The sequence below is a fragment of the Haliaeetus leucocephalus genome, unplaced genomic scaffold (genome assembly GCF_000737465.1).
Source record: "Haliaeetus leucocephalus isolate CR32 unplaced genomic scaffold, Haliaeetus_leucocephalus-4.0 Scaffold317, whole genome shotgun sequence".
In the NCBI taxonomy this organism is placed as follows: domain Eukaryota; kingdom Metazoa; phylum Chordata; class Aves; order Accipitriformes; family Accipitridae; genus Haliaeetus; species Haliaeetus leucocephalus.
In genome coordinates this window covers 5,644,878-5,666,045 of record NW_010972753.1, presented here as the reverse complement: position 1 = coordinate 5,666,045, position 21,168 = coordinate 5,644,878, and the positions used below count along the sequence as shown (strand labels likewise).

The following is a 21,168-nucleotide window of genomic DNA, read 5'->3' as shown; positions in this document are numbered from 1 at the left end:
AGTGTAATGTATGGCTGCCATTAATCGAGTCAGAAATAGTAACCCTGGTTATATTGCAGTGACTTCTTGCGTTAAACATTCAAAGCAACAAACCACCTCTCTAAAATATTTGCTTACAATAAAAGGCTTAAGGTGTTCAACACCTTGATGATTAGGATAAGAAACAATTCTTAACTTCTAAGACATTTGGTTTAAAAGTTGCTGGCCTCATTTTTTACAACTGTTTTCCTATTATCTGCTTTGTCTGCACAAGCTTGAACACAGTTAGAAATATATGAGTCTATGCATGTAATGTACACTAGCGTGCACACACATAAATATATATTCCCAAAGCTGCAGGAAGGGCAGAACAAGATGGATTCCAGAAAAACATTCACCAAACTGGGGAAGGTCAGAGCACAGCAGCAGTAACAAAACCGTTTTGACTCATCCTTTTTGCACTTTTTCCCTGTGAAGCGAGACCTGGGGAAGCAGGGAAGAAGTGAAGACCCTAGTGTTTGCCTCCAGTTGCTGCCCTTCTTTGGAGGAGGTGGAAGCTTGCGTTTTCTGAGATAAATATGGGAGACAGGAGTTAACCTGACTCAGAAACTTAGTTCCTTGACTGTGTCCCCTCCAAAAGCCCATGTGGTCCTTGCTCCGGCTGCCGCCTCCTGCAACTTCCCATACAACATCCCTGCTTCTCTCCCTCTTCACTGCTTTCAGAGGCATCCGGGGGCTTCCCCAGCCTTCACTGCCTGCAGTTTCGCCCCAGCCCACAGCTGCCCTGTGAGAGCAGAGATCAAAAGGCAGCATGGTCTATGTGTTTCCCTCCCACGTAGCCTTTAAGTTTGAAAAAGGAGAAAATTTTCCATCAGCTCACATACCAGAGCAGCTGAGCTTCTTGTCAGCCTATGGCTATTCTGTGCCTTTTCCTTTCTCTTTCCTTGCCACTCCAATTACCTGGTGTAAGAGCTTGGAAAGAAGACAGGATCCATAGAGGATTTAAAGAAATAGAACTGTCCTTACCTTCAGCAGTTCCTCATTTCCATATCCAAACTGAGTAATAAGGTCTGCAAAACACTGAGTCCATATTTATCACATGTCTTTATAGACCATTCCATATGAGGTATGGGAGTAGAATTTTCACTGTCAAAAAATATGTGATTTTATGTGCAATTACTGGAAAAGAAGATAAATGTTATATGAACAAAGCTGGAAGTTAAACAGAAAATATATGAAATAAAAGAAAATCTGTCTTTATTTTCCAGTACATTTTATCACTTTACTGTTAAGTAATACTGCATTTGGTTTGAATTACTAAGAGGAATTCTTATGTTACCTTGAAGTGAATTAGGAATTTCTTCCCAAATAGCAATTAAAAACCAGCATATACATAAGTCTAGAAAGTCAAAATTTTAGTGTGTTTCATCTGTGTTATAAACAAAACAGAAGACTTGATCAGTCCCGTGATGTTTCAGTGTCCTGGTTTCAGCTGGGATGTAGTTAACTGTCTTCCTAGTAGCTGGTACAGTGCTATGTTTTGAGTTCAGTATGTGAAGAATGTTGATAACACTGATGTTTGCAGGTGTTGCTCAGTAGTGTTTAGACTAGAGTCAAGGATTTTTCAGCTTCTCATGCCCAGCCAGGGCACCTGCCCCAAACTGGCCATAGGTGTATTCCATACCATGGGATGTCCCATCTAGTTTAGGAACTGGGAAGTGGGGGGCAGGGATTCGCCGCTCAGGGACTGGCTGGGTGTCGGTCGGCGGGTGGTGAGCAATTGCCCTGCGCATCATTTGTACATTTCGATCCTTTTATTACTACTGTTGTCATTTTATTAGTGTTATCATTATCATTATTAGTTTCTTCTTTTCTGTTCTATTAAACTGTTCTTATCTCAACCCAGGAGTTTTACTTCTTTTCCTGATTTTCTCCCCCATCCCACTGGATGGGGGGGGAGTGAGTGAGCAGCTGCGTGGTGCTTAGTTGCTGGCTGGGGTTAAACCACAACATTCAGTCACATATTTTCTCTCCACAGAAAACAGTTGCTGAAAGTTAGTAGCTCAATACTTGATTCCAGTGTTAAAAAAACATATTTAGACATACACAGATGAAATATTTAGAATATGTCTTTATGGTGGAGACCTTATTTGCACAAAGTAGTATTCTGTCTCATTAATGTTTCCAGTGATTCAATTAGTTTCATTCACACCTCTGTTCAAATGGCACAGACATTTGGGTAGTATAAGGAGATTCTATTGGCTTTAACAATTTCCTCATGACTTTTTTTGGGAAAGGAGGACATTGGTTCTCTTAAAGGTAAGCAACCACATGAATCTTGTGTGAGTTTGAACAGTTTGCATAGTGGTTTAGAGAAATGCTTGCTCTTCTCTGAGTTGAAAATTACTGTCTACATTTTAGTTAATTAATCTCCTAGTAATCCAGAGTGATGACTAAGTTACTCTCATGCTAGTCCTGCATAATATTTGTGCACATTTAGTGAGACTGACAATTCAACACAGCTATTACTCACTACTGAAGAGGAAAACTGAAAAAAAACCAACAACTAAGAGATGGGAAAAGAATTAATGTTTCAGTCCAGGAATGTGCAACCAAATTTAAAGCAGTGTTGCCAGAATCTAATTCAAAGCTACTCAATCTATGTAAAAAATTTTAAGTTAATGAAACACTAGGATCTTTCTCAGTAAATAAGCTTGTACAATTTGGTTTTTATTTTCACTGTGCCTGAATATATCTTATATTTAACACATGTTTTCAGATCCCATTTGGAAGCCAGTACAGACCAGTGGAAGCGTTTACATCTCTCTCTTCAGGAACTTTTGGCATGGCTGCAATTGAAGGAGGATGAATTAAAACAGCAAGCACCCATTGGTGGAGATCTTCCCACTGTGCAGAAACAGAACGATATTCATAGGGTATGATTTTTTTTAAACAATCTTTCTATCGTTGCTTTTTGTTTTACAGGTTAGTGCTGCATGAAACATTCCTTGTTGGAAAAAGTAAGATACCCTTTAAAATACATTTTAGAGACAATGAAAACTGAACTTCTTGCATGAGACTACTAGCTATGATTTTCAAACATACCTTAGGAAATCAGCCTGTTGGAGAAGGGAGTGTTTAGTACCAGCTGCTTGGCTTTTTTGAAAAGCAACACAGCATATTCATAGACCTATCACAGACAGCTAGTTTTCATGGCCAGAACAAATACTAACCTAGTATCATTTGAGGATTAAATAAGTAGTTCTGAAGACTTTTCTAGATCAGGCATTTAAACTTCAAGTTTACTTTTTGAAACCCTATTTTGCTATTGATTTTGGGGAATATTTGTGAAAAGAGTAGCTGATATTAGCCCTAATGCACAACTGTGTCCATCATGAAACTATTGTGATAACTGACTGTAACCGTCTATGGCTCATACTAGTTTAATCAGGGAATTCTTATAGAAAGGCAATAGCAGAGCATTGTATGGGGACTGTTCTAGACTGGGCTTTGTAGTAAAAAGGAACCTAAATCCAACGCTTGTACAGGAAGTTGTTTTTTTAAAAAACCACCAAATGTACAACCCCCCAAATGGCAGAATACTGCTGAATAATTCTTCATAAAAAGATTCACACAGGGTTTTTTTGGTAATGGTATGCTTTAAGTATGTTTCCTGTGTTGAATCAAGTTTACACCTCTCTGATGCTAACCTACAGTCTGCTTTCAGGTAAACAGCTTTTAATTTGCTATGCCATTGCAGTCTATTCAGGTCTGAACGTGAAATCACAGTTCTAGTACCTTAGTGGTGCTTTTTTAGTGGTGCCATGAGGAAACCCATTAGGTAACTAGTGTCCTGCTAAAATAAAGCTGAAGAATTTCCGAATGAAGCAGTACATGGGGAGAAACTGTTGTTCTGAGAAGGAATAGGGAACCATGTGAAAGGTAACTGGGATAGCACACCCAACTTCAGCAACTCCTATTCTATCACATATGAACTCTGTAAAATCCTGGCTAGCCCTTGTGATAAGACTTTTGTCTCTTTTGTGTTAGTTTCTGATGAAAACTTTAATCTGGGAAGCTCCGATTACTAACAGATGTCCATAACAGAAACCAGATCTCAACCCACTAGGACAGATCCTGATTCAGCAGGGAGTTGGGAATACAGTGTCAGGTTTGGGGTTTTTTTTACAGAGAACAGTGTAAGATCAAGGGCAAAGAACCTTACTGATATAAAGATATTGTCCTCTCATGATTAAAAGGTAAATGTTTGTACTGATTGGAATGAAATAAAAGTATTTATACTGTGACATTTCTCCACTATACACTATTCCATTTCTTGGAATTTACTTGGATGTAGTATTCTAGCTCTCCTCTCATTCATCTACATGTGTCTTTAGTTAAAATAATGACATTATGGGAGGCATTTTCCTCCTGTTTGGTGACCAAGTATACTACAGTGTGACATCTGAAAAGTTATATTTCGAAAAAATGTATTTTCTATTGAATAATTTAAATGGTCAGTCAGACAACTTGATACCATGAGAAGAGAATATTCCAAAGCCATTGATCATCCTCTCAAAGCATTGTGCTGCATATATGGAACTTTCAGTTTGTGAAATTTGCCACAAAAGGTATTGTTTCTGAAGTTCCTAAATCTCTGATTTTATTGCTTAATGGAGAAATGTAAAATGGTACTATAAAATTAATTTGGACCTGGAATACCTGTGTTTTCTCCATCATCAGGTAGCTGTATTATAAATATTGCTCTAATAGATTGTCCTACCTCATGCTGAAGGACACATTTGAGAACAAGTAGTGAGAAGATCAAGTTCAGAAAGAAAACATGACATATCTTGCTGCTTTAAGTTATTGGGAACCCTGAGTTTGTGAAAAGTCTGGAAATATCATATACAAGCAGGGTTGGCTTTTGGCATAGGCAAACAGGCGTTTGTCTACAGTAGCAGACTGATAGGAGGTAGTGGCAATATGGTTTCTCAAGGGCCTATCTTTACCTAATGGCTGAGAAAGCTAAAGAGAAACATGAAAAAAAAACAGCCCACATCTTGCTGTCAGTGCACAATGCTTTTCTAAGGTAATGTAACGCTTTGCTGCAGGGGGCAGCTTGGTCTCTTTTCCCAGGTCTTCCTTTGGGAGAGGTGACGTGTAGCGTGTGTCTTTCTCACAAAACTTTGCCTGGGACTTCAAGCATTATCACAGAAACGGTGAGGCCAAAATATTCATGACTTTATGGAGCACCACTATCCCTTTTCACCTTTCCCTCTGTGAAAGTTAAGATGTATGAAATGCCTGAGGTCTGTTCTAGCCAGCTGTCTGTAGCAACTTCCATAAAGTAGTTTTAAAGCCCACCCAGAACATCAGGATGAAAGAAACAATATAGATGTTGCCTTAACTCAGAATGACATTAACTCAAAACCGTTATCCAAAGGCAACTCTTGAGCCAAAGCAAGACTTAGAGAAGGATTTGAGTAGAATTGTTACAACAAAACTTTTGTCATCTGAATATTCGAGTATTTCATAACATTACTTTTCCTCCTAGATCGAGGAAATAATTTTTTCATCTAGAGAAATTACTTCTCATGAAATTTTAATATTGTATATTGTTCTATAAGCTATTCAAAAGTTGCCCAGAATTCATCATAAAAGTGGCAAGACTTCAGTGATGGACTGTGACCTCTCTGTCACTTATCAATTAACTGAAGTGTTTAAAAATTATAGGGATGAAAAGTGTTGCATAAAAGTAAAGTACCATGAATAGGTGCAAAGTGACTTTACAAAATAGATCTCCTTCTCACTTCTCCTTTTTGATTATCTTCTCTGCCACATGCAGATACATACAGACACAAATCTTTGGTCATCCTGTCTAGTATCAAAGCTAGAACATTTTAGTTCCTGTTAGAAATATGGCTTCTTTCCTTTTCCCATTCTGTAGCACTTCTGTAGCTTAATGTGAGGCCTTTCTGGTTATAGGTATTCTGATTCCCTGTGGAAAAAAAGAACAAAACGTAATCCTTGAAATTAGGTTACCTTGTCTGCTCTTCAAAGATCTCTTACAGAGAAGGAGGGAAAAACAATCAGTGCAGAACATTGTCGACTTCAAGTTGTCTTTGACAAAATCAATGTTTGCAGCTTGGAGTTTTTCTACTGTATTTCTTTTTCCCTGGACACTGTGGACTTTCTGTTACTCTAAAAAGTTTCTTTTAGAGAAGCAGACATATAAAAAGGCTGTATCCAAATGAAAAGCTTAGCTCATTTCTGAGCAGAAGAAAAATGCTTTTAAAAAGGCTTGCACCACGAATGTAGAAGTATCTAGCTTAAAACTGGAGCACAGTACTGGAAAGCTGCTTTTTTCAAGAGTTTTGGGCCCCTGCTTAAGAACAAAACTTAGCTCTCAGAGTGTTGGCTGTGAAAGTAAAGAGTAGTTGAATTTTGGTCTTAAGAAAAAGAGTTTGCTGATGGTTCATTTTGTTCTCCTGAATGTCAGTTCTGGAAATCAGTCTTCAGTGAACAAGCTAAGTCTCTACCTGATCTGACCAATGTTTAAATGACCCAAACTTCCAGCTTTGGTCTTCCTATATCAGTACAATCTCTTTCCTTCTATGAAGAATTGGTTTTGCCAAGTAAAGCCAGAAGTGAACTTCTTCTCTACGTTCTTCACTGGAGAAGGGAAACAGCCTCGGCAGGAGAACATTATTTATAAGCAGTTTAACTGATTGCCGTTGAGAAATGGCGTGATGAATAAAAACACAATTTTATGCCTGAATCCTTTTTCTAAAGCAGTGTTACAAGCTGATTTTATTTTTTTTCCCCCTTAAGGATATACTTTAAAGAAAAACAAACATATTTAACTTCTCTGTCATTTAGAAGACCATCTGGAATACCTCAGACGTTCATAGCAGAGAAAAGAAGTTGGGTCTTATCATTAGAATGCTCCTAGTTGCCAAGATTGGCTTTAAAAATTTTAAGAGTAGGATTCAGATGAAAATTTCAAATGCTTGAATCTATGCCAGAGGAGAGCTTGAACTCAACTGAGAAAAGAGATATCCATGCAGTCAAAATCATTGTTGCATTATAAATGTGAGGTGCTTTTTAGACAAGGCTTATATATATATAGTGGGCCATTTTGACAATTTTTGGCATCTGAGGAAATTGTGTTTACACCAAAGTCTTAGAATATGTGTGTGTGGGGGGGTGTTAGTCAATGATAAAAAAAACCCTGCTGTTCATCAAAACATTATTTAATTATCTTACAGTTTTCTTTGCTTTACTGTCATAATAATGTTTTATTGAAATCATCTTAATAACTATGTACACGTTGCCATTAATCTCAGTTAAGTAACATAGGCATCATGCAGATAGCCTGCTTTTTCTTTCATTCTTTTAAGAGTTGCCACCTCTTCTGTGTAGTAATTTTATTAACAGCATAGATAACATTTATGAATTTAGAAGGTAAATATTAACAATTCCCTGGAAAACTCTTTCACATGAAATCTATAGCAACAGTGCCTAAGAAGGAGTATAATTCCCACTTCAAAACAAAAACCTTTTCTGGTGGCACAATCGATATCTACTTTTTAAAATTGAAGTCAAACCTCATTTTTAAAAAGCATTCTGGTTGGGAAACATCTTGAATTAATTTAAGTGTACTCTTTCTCTTTAAAATTCATTACAAGGAAAATATCTGCTTTTCTAATAACAGAGATTAATGTTAGTTTTACTAATGCAACTCTCTTATTATATTTTCATCTTTCAATTTAAACAATTTGTGTTTCTCCATCTAAGGAGATTTAAGGACACCCATGAGGAGGTAGTGGAGGTCTGAGATAAGCCGATCAATATATGCATTATTAAAATGGTGGACAGAATGTCATTACTGCTGTAGTGTTGATGACAAATAGAGGTGCTTAAATAAAGTAGTTTACTTGGTTTTTTGTCAGGTCATACATTATGCACATTCGATTTCCTCTACAGTAACCAGGAAGTGTGGAAGAAGTTAAGGAATTCGATGAAATTAGCCTGAAATCATTAGCTGTAAATTAGACATTCATTTAGGCTAATTCTGCTTTCAGTGATGGTCTGCTTATTATAAAGATGTATTTGTCAGGGTCAGGGTTCTAGATAGATAAATTCTTTCTTTTTTTTTTTTTTCCCCCCCAAAAGAAGAGAAAATATCATTTATTGCTACTTATGGTTTTTATTGGAAGTGTGTACATATTTCACAACAAAACTTTAATCAGAACAGCTGGCTTTATCTTCATACAGTAAGAACATTTTTTGGTATGGGTTAGCATGAAATGAGCATTCATTATTTTTAATGCTATTCTGTGCTACTGCTTCAGTCTCATGTTTTTTTCATTCTCTTCTTTTTAAATTTCTTATACTGAAACACATTTTAACTCAGTAGAATTCTGCAGATCAAAACTAGGGAAGGCAATGAGAATTGTAAATAGATCTTAACACCATATTGTGTACTATTCTAACACTCAGGATTTACAGACTGTAATCGCATCCAGCAGCTCCAACATCCAGAATGGAAAAGTTGGAAAAGAAAACATTTAACACATTGGCTCACTGTTTTCCTTTAATAAAAGAGAAAGAGAATCTTTCTGTTTGTGACTAAATGCAAAATATCCAAAGTCAGAAAGTTCCCATCAGCATTTCTCTATTGTTTTGAGAAGGTAGATACAATGATTCCTGCTCACACACTTTATGGGATGCAGTATGCATAGCTGATTATGTTATCCTTGTTCTGTCGCACAGGAGATATTGGAGAAATGTGGCTTTAAACCTCTTTTGGAAATATAATACCACTAGGTGTATTTGGTTGGTATAGTTTTATGCAAAAGCAATACAAGCTGAAAGAAGGTATTTTGTGTCCTCGTTGTTTGTACACGTACGTAGCTAGGCTTGACCTGACTACAGCAGCAGCACTCCATACAGCAGTACTACTCATTCCCAAATACATAGCTCAAAGGCATTTCTGGCTTTTAAATAGCCTAGAAGTTGGTGTAGTTCTGTGGTCCCCTGGAATATCTCTGACTCCTTCCTGCTCTTGGTGTGTGTGGGCAGAGCAGACCTTTGTGCATGTGCCTCCTCTTTGATTGGGTTTGGGCACAGACATTTCTGAGAAATAATTTCTCTTCGGAGACATTTATAAAGCATACTATATCTTTAAGCTGTTATAAAGTGTAATGTTTAAAAACCAATATGACTGTTGATGTCACTTTTAACACTGTCAGATAAGAGCAAAGGCACACGGTCCATGGGGGAACATTTTAAGCGATGCTACCTGCTGGCTTCCTTGAGCTGCAGACCTGCCACGCTACTGGGGCAGAATGATGTCATGTGAGCACAAAGGCTAATTAAAGGAATAGATTAGATTTTCCTCATTTGGAGGCATGAAAAAGGCTTATTATATTTCCTCTTTCCATTGCACTTCATGCACAAGTCAAGTATGAATTATAAAAATTTCTAAACCTAAAAATGTCTAAGTTAAAGAGTTTTAACCCTGGAGTAACCCCACTCAGTTTTTATGCAGAGCAATGTCCCATGGTAGTTTACTTGTGTGATGGGTTGACCCTGGCTGGACTCCAGGTGCCCACCAAAGCCGTTCTATCACTCCTCCTCCTCAGCTGGACAGGGGAGAGAAAAATATAACAAAAAGCTTGCGGGTTGAGATAAGGACAGGAGAGATCATTCACTAATTACCATCACGGGCAAAACAGACTCAGCTTAGGGAAAATTAGCTCAATTTATTACAAATCAGCCAGAGTAAGGTAAATGAGAAATAAAACGAAATCTCAGAACACCTTCTCTCCACCCCTCCCTTCTTCCCAGGCACAACTTCACTCCCGGATTTCTCCACCAAGCCCCCCCAGCGGCACAAGGGGGACAGGGATGGGGTTTACGGTCATCACATGTTATTTTCTGCCGCTTCACCTCCTCAGGGCAAGGGCTCATCACACTCTTCCCCTGCTCCAGCGTGGGGTCCCACCCACGGGTGACAGTCCTCCACGAACTTTCTCCAATGTGGGCCATTCCCACAGGCTGCAGTTCTTCACGAACTGCTCCAGTATGGGTCCTTTCCACGGTGTGCAGTCCTTCAGGAGCACACTGCTCCAGCGTGGGTCCCCCACGGGGTCACAAGTCCTGCCAGAAAACCTGCTCCGTGGGCTCCTCTCTCCACAGATCCGCAGGTCCTGCCAGGAACCTGCTCCAGCGCGGGCTTCCCACGGGGTCACAGCCTCCTTCGGGAACCCACCTGCTCCGGCGTGGGGTCCTCCACGGGCTGCAGGTGGAGATCTGCCCCACCGTGGACCTCCCTGGGCTGCAGGGGGACAGCCTGCCTCACCAGGGTCTTCACCACGGGCTGCAGGGGAATCTTCGCTCCGGCGCCTGGAGCATCTCCTCCCCCTCCTTCTGCACTGACCTTGGTGTCCGCAGGCTTGTTTCTCTTACATGTTCTCACTCCTCTCCCCGGCGGCTGTTTTCTCCCCATCCCAACTTTTTTTTCCTTCTTAAAAATGTTATCACAGAGGCGTTACCACTATCACTGATTGGCTCGGCCTTGGCCGGCGGCGGGTCCATCTTAGAGCCGGCTGGTATGGGCTCGCTCTCTCTCGAACCCAGGGGAAGTTTCCAGCAGCTTCTTACAGGAGCCACCCCTGTAACCCCCCCTGCTACCAAAACCTTGCCACATAAAACCAATACAACTTGTTAATATACGGTACTCTTCTTTATTTGTGAAAATCAGGGTGGGTTCTTAAGGGTCAACATGATTGTTTAAAACATTTATCACAGATATGAATCAAACAATAGATTCCCTTAGGAGAGCAGATACACTCTGTGAAAGGATCCCAATCCCATTGATGTCCATGACACAAAATGAACAATTTTTCTTTGTTCTTTCCTTCAAGAAAGCACACTTTGCCTACGGGTTTTCCTGATTCACAGTTACAAACCTTATGATGAGTTCTTGACCACTTAATAAAAAGTTTATTTAATTATTTATAGTGGAATAATGTAGTCATGTCCTTAAGTTTACTTTACTGAAATGTATTAAGAATTTTTTACCTGTGAGTGCTCATATTATAAACTGCAGGTGTGATTCTCATTATTAGTTCTGTTCGGTATTTCCTGTACAGAGCATTTCATCTCAAATATAATTCAAAATGTAATGAACTTTTTAATACTGAATTTATAATCTTTCATTAGTTTGCATAGAAACCCAAATTTTGTTTAATAATTAATTTAACTAAATTGGTGAATTTATTATGTTAGAAGCCTGTATAATGCCTGTGTTGTAAAAAGAATTTTCTCATCCCTGGAGTAAAATATCTGTTTTCCACCCATGTCATGTGGCTCTCCTTTTTGCAGTATTGCGTTTTGTGTTACACTACACTACAATTATCTGCATGTTTTACCTCTATGCTACTTGAAAACAGCATGCATTCAATATTGTTTTATAAATAGAGGAGAAAATGTTGAAATAAAACAGTGGTAAGGACCATTTAGATAAATTCAATACAACATGCAAAAGACCCAATGGAATGTGCAACCCACGGGCCAGGTTTCACCTGCTTTTTTGTGCAGTGAACATTTGGATTCAGATTAATGGAATATTAAATTGTCTTTAACAAAAACAAATCAAAACCCAAACCAACCAAACAAAAAAACCTCTGAGATATGTATAGTTTCAGTAGTCTACCAAAACTTCAAATAAAACCTTGAGAATCTTACTCATGGTTGTTTTAAAACCAAGGAATAGAAGAAAGATAGTAAAAGGAGCTGTTGCAGGAGGAATTAATATGCAAATAGGAAAGAGGAAGAAAATGTAAGAAAGGAGACAGGTGCCGAGAAGCATGACAGGAAAGGAAGAGATGAAATGGAGAAATGCAGTTGATCTGGAAAGGAGCAGAATGTACCACCAAGCAATGTTAAACATAAAGATATGGAAACTGATAATAAATACTGATTAACACAACTAGGAATTAACTATTTCATAAGGACTACCTTCTGCCCTTTCGTTTTACTCATGTACGCCTACATCTAAGCTAGATTGTATTTCTGAATTTTCACCTGGGCCTTGATTCTACATTTCAGAAATCTCAGTTCATGTAATTTTGGAAGAGATGCATCTACACCACTGCTAGAGAAGAGCGTTACGATTTAATACATTGGAATTTTTTTGTTACTAATTGTTACAGGTTAACATGTCAATATCCATAGGTCCTTTTTTTTTTTTTCTTCCTTCTAATATAACAGTTGCCAGCAGCAGTAGCAAAGTGATAGCTGTGAGACATACTAGATTTTCCTTCACATTCTGGTAAATCCTGCTTTCAAGAACCATTAGCTATGCTGGTGTGGTCCAATACAGAGCCAGTAAAAGCCTTGCGCCTTGCAGCTTGGTTCTGGAGTTGACCCTGATGTTAATCAATGAAAACGATCCCTCTCACAGCAAGAATTTGATCAGCAACCTTGGGTAGTTTGCAGCATGCTGGCAGTACATTTGCTCCTTTGAATACAATGTGATTTCAGGTTAAGCAAGAGCTGATTATCTCTTTTTTTTTTTTTATTGTAGCTACTTGTAATACAGCCATGGAAGCTGTTGTTGGAAATTTTGTTCTTAAATTGATGAAGACAAGGGCTAGCACTTGGTATTTCATTATATATCCACTTACAGTAATTTTGTTTCATCTCTCAGACTTTCAAGAGGGAGCTGAAAACAAAAGAACCTGTTATCAGGAGTGCGCTTGAGACTGTGAGAATCTTCTCAGCAGAGCAGCCTGCGGAGGTACTGGAGAAGGTCTACCCAGAACCAAGAGGTAATTGAAGAAAAGCAGGGTAATAACACATTGCTGGAAAGATCAGTGATGATCAGCGATGATTAAATAAATTCTGCCAGCCGCTGTGAAAGTATTCCTTTTACACTCCAAGCTGAATGTCAGTATTCAGAAACTAAGCTAAAAATATAGATGAAAGAAACCCTTAGTGATCCTTCTAAACACTGTGGCACTAAATAGACATGCATATTTATAAGCAGATTTTGAAACTGGCTTTAAACCTTCAGGACCTGTCTATAACTATAGGCCCATTTGAGGTCTGAAAGCTGCAATTTAACCTAAAACTCAGCTTGTAGTCTTAGTACTACAGAAGTTCCCAAATCTACTCAATTGCAGCAAAAGGTTCACAGTGATTAATATGTATGTATGTGCAGAAGTGTTTTGCTGAATCAGGACATAGTTGATGATAAACTTTTAGCTACACCTTGCATTTTTAAAAATGCCTTTATGTGCTTAAATGCGTATTTTGGTGATCTGTATGGTGGCAAGATTTAAATTTGTTAAGACATTTTCAAATGAGAATACGTTAATAAAATAAATTTCACAGGTGTCTTTGGTTATGAACAGTTTTTTACTGTGCTTTGAACTTACCAGTATGGCAATTATTTTTCTTCTAAGGCAGAATATTTCTTAAAAGACTCTTGACTTTCACATTTAGAGCTGTCACCTGAGGAAAGGGCCCACAATGTCACTAAAATTCTCCAAAGGCAAGCAGATGAGGTCAGAACTGAGTGGGATAAGCTGAATCTACAGTCTGCTGATTGGCAAAAGAAGATAGATGATGCTCTTGAAAGACTGCAGAGCCTTCAAGAGGCAATGGACGAGCTGGACCTCAAACTACGCCAGGCTGAAGTGTTCAAGGGATCCTGGCAGCCAGTGGGGGATCTGCTCATTGACTCTCTGCAGGATCACTTAGAAAAACTCAAGGTACGTGTCAGTATGTCAGTATTTCTGAGTATAAAATAATTAGCTTGTTCGTTGTATGAATCCCCAAATCAGGAATTATCTTTTAAAATAAGAAATCGATAGCTTTGTAACATAGTGATTTATATTTTAAAAAAAAAAGTACATATAAAGAGTTTTACAATTTCTGCAATTAAAATGGAATCAAATCAACATTGAGAATGTATATTGCTAATGTGTCAAAAGCACCACAGAAATGTGTAAATATCCTCATCACACTCACTGTTAGCTCAGGAGATACAGAGTTAACAGTAAAGAAAGCAAAATAGAATAGATAGGAGAATACATGATAAAAGTATAGGAAATAAATTCTGTTCTTTATTATACTTCTGTAAGTATGATGAGTACATAATTGTGTCTATACTTGTAGAGGAGAATTTAAATAATTTAAAGGACATGGTTTTGTTGTTGTTTTGTCATGATGGTGGTATTTGCTATCTGTCTTATTTGATAACTAGGCCTCATAACATGAAATAGTTTAAAAAAAACAAACCAACAAACAACCCTGGAAAAACTGTCATTATTTTCTATAACTTAATGCTTATCTGCTTTCAAGGCTTGTTTCATAAAATGATTGCTTATTGAGACACTTGTGAGGACTTGTCCTCTTTCAGCAGGGCTGCCATGGACAGACTTTATAAATACTACAGGATTCCTTTAGCTAGAGCACAATAGAGGCAGTTGCCATTTTGATAAGAACAAAGTGCCTCTGTTCCATTCACACAAACGGGAATCATCAGTCATTTTGAAAGAGACCTGCAATGACTGTTATTTTCTCTAGTAGAATATTAGGATCTAAGAAAGAGTAAATAGGATGACTAATGACAAGGAAAAATGCCTTTAAAAGTCACAAGTAGTTTATAAAAAAAAAGTCCATGAATTTTAATCACATAGGATGTTTAATGAGTGTCTTGTACAAATATTATACAATACAAATAAAGTACTTGGTAGCTGATGAACAGTTAGCTGCAAAATTTGTTTATCTTCATTTAAATTCATAAATGAACAGAAGAGATCTATTTATAAATTCTCAGAAAGTGCCTTCTATTATAGCCATGGATTTTTTTGTGATTTTGAAGAAGATATTCTGAGCAGAAACACTGAATCCCTGATATTACTGGAAAACAAATCAAGTCACTTAACTCTAAAGCTGTGACCATAACTGTTGACTCCATAATTACAGTGCTGAATCCTGTTATGGTTTAAAAAATAAAAAATAAAAAAAAAATCTGTCCTAGAGGACATAATGAAATTCCAATAACAGCCATGACAAAATAGAACTCTTAACCTTATGAAAATCCAGAGGTACTTTCAATCAGTAGATGTCTGTTTATTCCTTCTGGAGTCTCAATATTAGGGTCAGACAGAAACCAAGACTTCCATTTCAAGATTTAAAATTAGATGCTACCACCTACCCCCTGATTTTTATCTCATTTGTACCATATTTACTTAAAATATTTATGAATGTAGGGTATCATAAGACCATACTGTAGGTTTATCAGGTAAATGGTAAATGAAAATACCATACAGAATATATTCATATCCTTTATTATATGAATAAATATCATAATACAGATAAATAATCTGTAACTTTTTATTTCATATATGGCAATTATAGTCTGCTAGATGCACACACACGACAATATTGTGCTTTTAGCACCTTTGAAGTGATCATAATTAGCTTAGGTAATGCAAGAACACAATAGGCCAAAAGCTGAATAATATTAACTGTGTGAGTAGTACAATAATTGTCCCAAAGTGTACTGTCTAGAATGTATGCATATATTGCTCTAACGAAATGTAATTCCAGCATAGATACTGAAGACAAATGCATGTACTAGTTAGGCAGTGTAAGCACGTTTGTGAAATTAATGACTACCAAGAGAGTTACAACTGTGCCTGTGATTTGAAGGCCTATATAAAACTGTATGGGTTTAGGTTTTGTGGGGTTTACCTCAGTTATTCGTATTTGACATTCATATTTTTTCTTAGAGTGAAATCTATTTTAGAAAAGTTGTAAATCAAGACCAGTAATTTATGTAAAAAGCTTTCAAGTTTGCATTTGCTACATGTGAACTGGCTAGACTATAGAAACTCTGATTTTGATCCTTTATATCCTTAGAATATCTACCTAAATTGTACAAATATTTAAAATATACTTACAACCCTAGCCTTAATTGCTGGGTTTAATTTTTCAAAACCTGAAATAGAGGGTTTAATGTACATATATTATCTGTGACAGGAGCAATAAGACATGATTTAAGCCCATTTTTATGTTGAACATATTTGTTGGATAGTAAGTTCATTTCTGATTTACTCCCTGTCTTGCTAAGTTTAGATGTAACCATTATTACTATCTCAGTAATAATAATCAAATTTAGTCAGTTTTTCTTTCCCTGCCCCTTATTTTGTTTAAATGAAACCCAAACAATTGGTAAGCTATTTTTTTTGTGCTTCACTTCCAGAGCTATCAAAGATGGAAGAGAAAGATTGTATTTTGGCTACTTTTGTACAAGAAATTAATTAAAGCAAATCTAGGCCTTTCTACAAAATGTAATGCATATTTATTTCTTCATAAGACTTTAACAACTACATAAAATAAACTTCCAATAACAGTATTATATTCATAGTTACTTGTAAACAAAATTGTTGCTTTGAGAGGAAATTAGTTACTAAAAGAATGGCTAGTCTAATGCCTGAAAGTCTTATTAAGATTAAGAAAGCTAATATGGGAGCATTTACGGAAAAGGGTATGCAGAATTGATTTAAAGCATTAGCTGGTGAGCAGCAGCGTCTACTTTGCATGTTCTACAGAAATGAAGAACATCATTCCTAGTCTAAAGTGGAGGTCCAATGATGGGAAGACTGAAGGGACAAGAGAGATTTCTGGTGGAGGGAGCAGGAAGAAAGTTCCAACTTGCTCAGCACTGATTGATTCCTCCTACATCCTAGTTACCTCTTCCAGTCTGCAGGCCCAGTCCTTAGCTCCAAAACTGCAGTAATCCCCCAAAGTGCTGTATGCGTATGGGAATGGAAAATGAGTTAAAAGCTGTTGTGTAATTCTTAATGTGCAATTTTAAAACTTACCTTACAATATTCAAGATTGGGAGAATCACTTAGGAATCACTTAGACATTTGACTCAGCTCTGCAGATTTTAGATGCCTTTGGCATCTGTTATTTGGCCTGTATAAGCTGGTTTAACACAAGCCTGGTTACTACTGTTTTCATCTTGCTCCTCTTAGTAATTGATTCACTTAAAGGTTAAATACTTTTCCTTTGCAAATGTTTCAATGAAAAGGTACATTTGTTGAAGAAGACACAATTTATATAGCCTTCAGTTAAAAGTTATTAGTAAACAATAAGGTTTTTTCTTTAGAAATTATATTATCATCCAAACTTTATCAAATTGATATATTATACATCTCTCATCCTTGCTCTGGTTTTTATGATGTGTATCGCAATGACTGATGATATTACAGTGTGAGGGAGAGTACCTATTACTCTCTATACATCTAAGCACCCCAAGCACCTTCTGAGTAGATCTTCGAAATATTGGACACGTGATTGCATTTCTTGCAAAATCCTTCACCTAACTGGGATCACAGTAACTTTCCCAAACCTAAGCTGATTAATAACTTCCTAGGGAATGAGTTTACCCAGTGCCATTTGTCACTGTTCTCTTTAGTTATAGTTGCTGGAGCTCTTAAGGTCATGGTGTAACGTTGAATTCACACAAAATAACTGATCCTCGATCGGTATTAATGGATTATTAATACAGATCCTTGATCTGTACCAATTGGTATTCAACTCTGATTCTGAGGACAAGAGATAAATAGTTTCACACACGTACCCCAAGGAATGCAACCTAGACTACAGATGATCTATATTCAAAATATTCTTCAGAATTCTCTGCTGTCCTCTGTTATTCTCCTTTTTTTCTTCTCTTGTAGGAGTGATCTTATCTGCAGACTGAAATATAACTTACTTTCTCAATAACACACATACTTTCTCTCTCTCTCTCTTCCAAGCATACCTTTCTCTCCATTAAAATCCAAGCCATCACTTACCTGTCTTCAGTTCAAGCCCAAACGAATCTATTAAATGTCTTTAACACCCTTTGGCTGATCATTTTGATTGTAGCTCAGATCATCTTTTAGACATGACCTGGGATTTCTACTTCTCTCTGCAGCGAATTCAACAGATGCTTTCTTCTTGCAATCACTAACAAAATTTTCTCCGTTTCCTCAGGATGCCTGGAACACTTAGGGTCATGAGACCACCACTCAGTTTTTATGTTAAGATTTTCCTGGTATGCAATTGATATGCAATCATACCTGCCTCATCCATTTGGTTTCTTATTCAAAGACCCATTCCAGGAATTGGCAGCATAGACATCTGCTGAGAAATACTAGTAGGAATTAATACCCTTAGGAAGTTTTAGATTGTAATACTTCTGCACTCTGAAAAATTTTTTTTTAAAGTAGAAGCCACTATTTTGGGATGTTGTGCACGGAATTTTTTTTCTAAGCCAATTTTAATGGTGTGGTTTATCTGTTACTAAAGGTAGTTCAGCTACTCCAACATACTTATGAGAGCGCAATGCAACGCACTTTCTTATGCCAGTGATATTCTACCATATCGCTAGTGGCATATAACTGCTTCAGTTTTCTGTCATACACAACACTGTAAATGAACAGCAGAGCCTCTAGACGCCATAACTCCTTTCTGATTTTTTTTTAACTACTCTAAAATAAAATAAAATAAAAAATAGAATCAAGAACAGGTAGTACTGTGTTGAACTAGTGCTCTAGTTCAAAATAGAAATGTGTAGCTCGAGAACACCTGCCAAATCAAAGCTGAATTGTGTAGTCCTATTTTCAATTAACTCCATTCTGTTATAGAATGCTTTGTTCTCCTTCACTGTCATATAAAGAAGGCACCTTGACTCAATATGATGATTGTTAACTGTAAAAAAGCAGAACAGAATTTAGTGACATAAGTCTTGTATTTTTCCTTTAAGCAGTTTTCACAAAAGTCTTAATCTTGCTTCTTAAGAACTGGTTGTTGTTCTTGCAAATTCACTTTTACAGTAACGAATAAAGCAGTTACATGGGAAGACTATGAACTTTGCATATAGATTATGGATTTTAATGTGTTTAATGTAACAAGTATATTCACAAAGGCTGTAAGTATCTTTTTAAATTCTTCTGTCACAGCCTATTTACAATTTTAATACAATTTCTACTTAGTATTTTCCACAAAATTGTGAAAAAAAAGGCAATGAGAAATTCACATGGGTACTGCATAATAACCCTTTTTTTCTGGGATGTCAGGCCTGAATTATATGCTGTTTATTTCAGACTTTCTTCAGCATAATTGACAGTTGTAGCCAATTGTATATCACTGACAAATGTTCACTGGAAAATGTCAATGTGAAACTTCTTTCTAATTTGTAAACTGAACAGAATTTGCAATTATGCATGGATCAGAAATGAACTGATCTGCTCATCGTCTGCTCCAAAATTACTTTCTATGTGCACTCAGTCCTTTTGTCCCTAGTCATCTCTTCTCTAAATGAGAAAAAAGTAAGACAACTCCTTAAGACAATTTCAGTTGTGTTCATATATGGCCACAGAAAGAAAAGAAATAGATTTGTCAAGGTTAAAATACCATATTATTACAAATACTCTAGTACTAAATCAGCAACCTCAATTACTGGACAATGAATGACCAGAGGCAGTTCATTTGAAGAAAAAAAGGCCTTATATATTCTTCTGTACTTCGTTTTGGTACTGTTCAGCTACTGCTATGCTGAAAAGAGGTATTTCAGAGAAGTGGACGCTTAACAGTGCTATTATGAGGGAACTGTGCTGACAGCTGCCTACAGTGGAGATTCTGAGAGCAAAGTGGGTTGTTGAATTTCTAATTTATGTTCTCATTCATAGGACAAAAAAAATCTTCCAAAAATTCTTTGAAATGCTTAGGTAATTGATAATTTTCTATCCTTCCTGAAGAAAAAATGATTTTTGTAAGGAATTATGAGGGGTCACATACAGGAAAATTAATGAATGACACCTAAAACCAAGACAATAGTCCACATTCATCCCCTTCTGGCAATGGAGATGTATACTGGACATGAAGAGATCAGTTTTAAATAGATCCATAGAAACTATGCAAGAAATAATTACCTGGAAGATGTATTGAATAACCAGAATTTCCAACCAGCTAAATATCAATAGAAGTGCTAGATCCATGTTAAAACCAGTTACGGTCTGATTGTAATGTGATGCCTATGCTCCTGTTAATTTTTTGCTAACATAAAATTAAGCTATCTATTAAGTTAAGCTAGCAGAGCTCTTGCAGTCCAGTCTGTACAGTGAAATGACATGACACATACAGTGACTTCTGAGATCTTTTTATTTCCCTTTCTTTACTGACAGACTCTATGTTCCTTAAAAAAAAACCCACACAAAAAAACCCTAAACCCACCCCAAACCCCCAAACAACAAAAGACAAAATTTATTTTTTATATGGAGGTCTGAATTTATATCAACAGAAAATCACTGCTGTTTGGAAGTAAATGAACTTGCCTGGTATTCTGAACAAACTTACTTTTGTTCCACTTTTGTAATTTTTCCACATCGCCTAGATATCTTCCTGCATTATTCCAACCCCTTTTTTGCTTCAAATTTCTACCATGTGTAATCACTTTTTTTTTTTCATGTGCAACACTGATTGTTTTCACTGCCATTACAGAAATTTGAGGAGAAAATTTCTGTTCAGCAGAGTTTGCAGCAGGCAAACCTACAGAAGTAAGTGGCCCTAAAGTATTGTTTCAGCAGGTTCAGTGCTCATAGACTAGGTTGTATTTTGACAATTTACAAGCATCACTCCCCAACATAGCTATACTCCCTATTATTCTTAGATTTAAAACCACCAAAAATACTAAAGCATTCCATATATAGAATTTCAGAGTATGAACTAAGATTTGATTAAGTATATTAATTGTTTGTACAATTAAAAGATGACAGCATCCATTGGTTGACAGCTGAATATGAAACTATTTGCCTGCAGTGTAGGAGATGGAAATATTAATGTTTTTTTCAGACTACAACTGAAGTAATTACTGTTATAAATGTTTCTCAAGTTTACCATTTCATACAGATGTCATTCTGTTATAGAATCATGCAATAATTTTTTATGATGTCTCCTTAGACTACTTTGAAATGCATATACATTTTTTTCAGTTTAATTTGAAGCCAGCTGTCACCACCAAAGTCTATAATCAATCTGAATTAAATTGTCCTATTTCCTTTAGTAAGTCTCTTAATAACTCTGTGATTTTAAAAAACTAATTCATACAGA

At 36.8% G+C, this 21,168-nt stretch overlaps 1 protein-coding gene across 4 annotated transcripts in view; it reads left to right on the top strand.

Moving 5' to 3' along the window:
- DMD (dystrophin) overlaps positions 1 to 21,168 on the top strand; it is a 1,006,632-nt gene that overhangs the window by 803,624 nt on the left and 181,840 nt on the right. For all 4 annotated transcript variants that reach the window (XM_010571327.1, XM_010571330.1, XM_010571329.1 and 1 more), the window contains 3 exons: positions 2,759 to 2,915; positions 12,701 to 12,821; positions 13,498 to 13,766. In XM_010571327.1, coding sequence (XP_010569629.1) covers positions 2,759 to 2,915; positions 12,701 to 12,821; positions 13,498 to 13,766 — 547 coding nt within the window. The remainder of the gene's footprint in view (positions 1 to 2,758; positions 2,916 to 12,700; positions 12,822 to 13,497; positions 13,767 to 21,168) is intronic.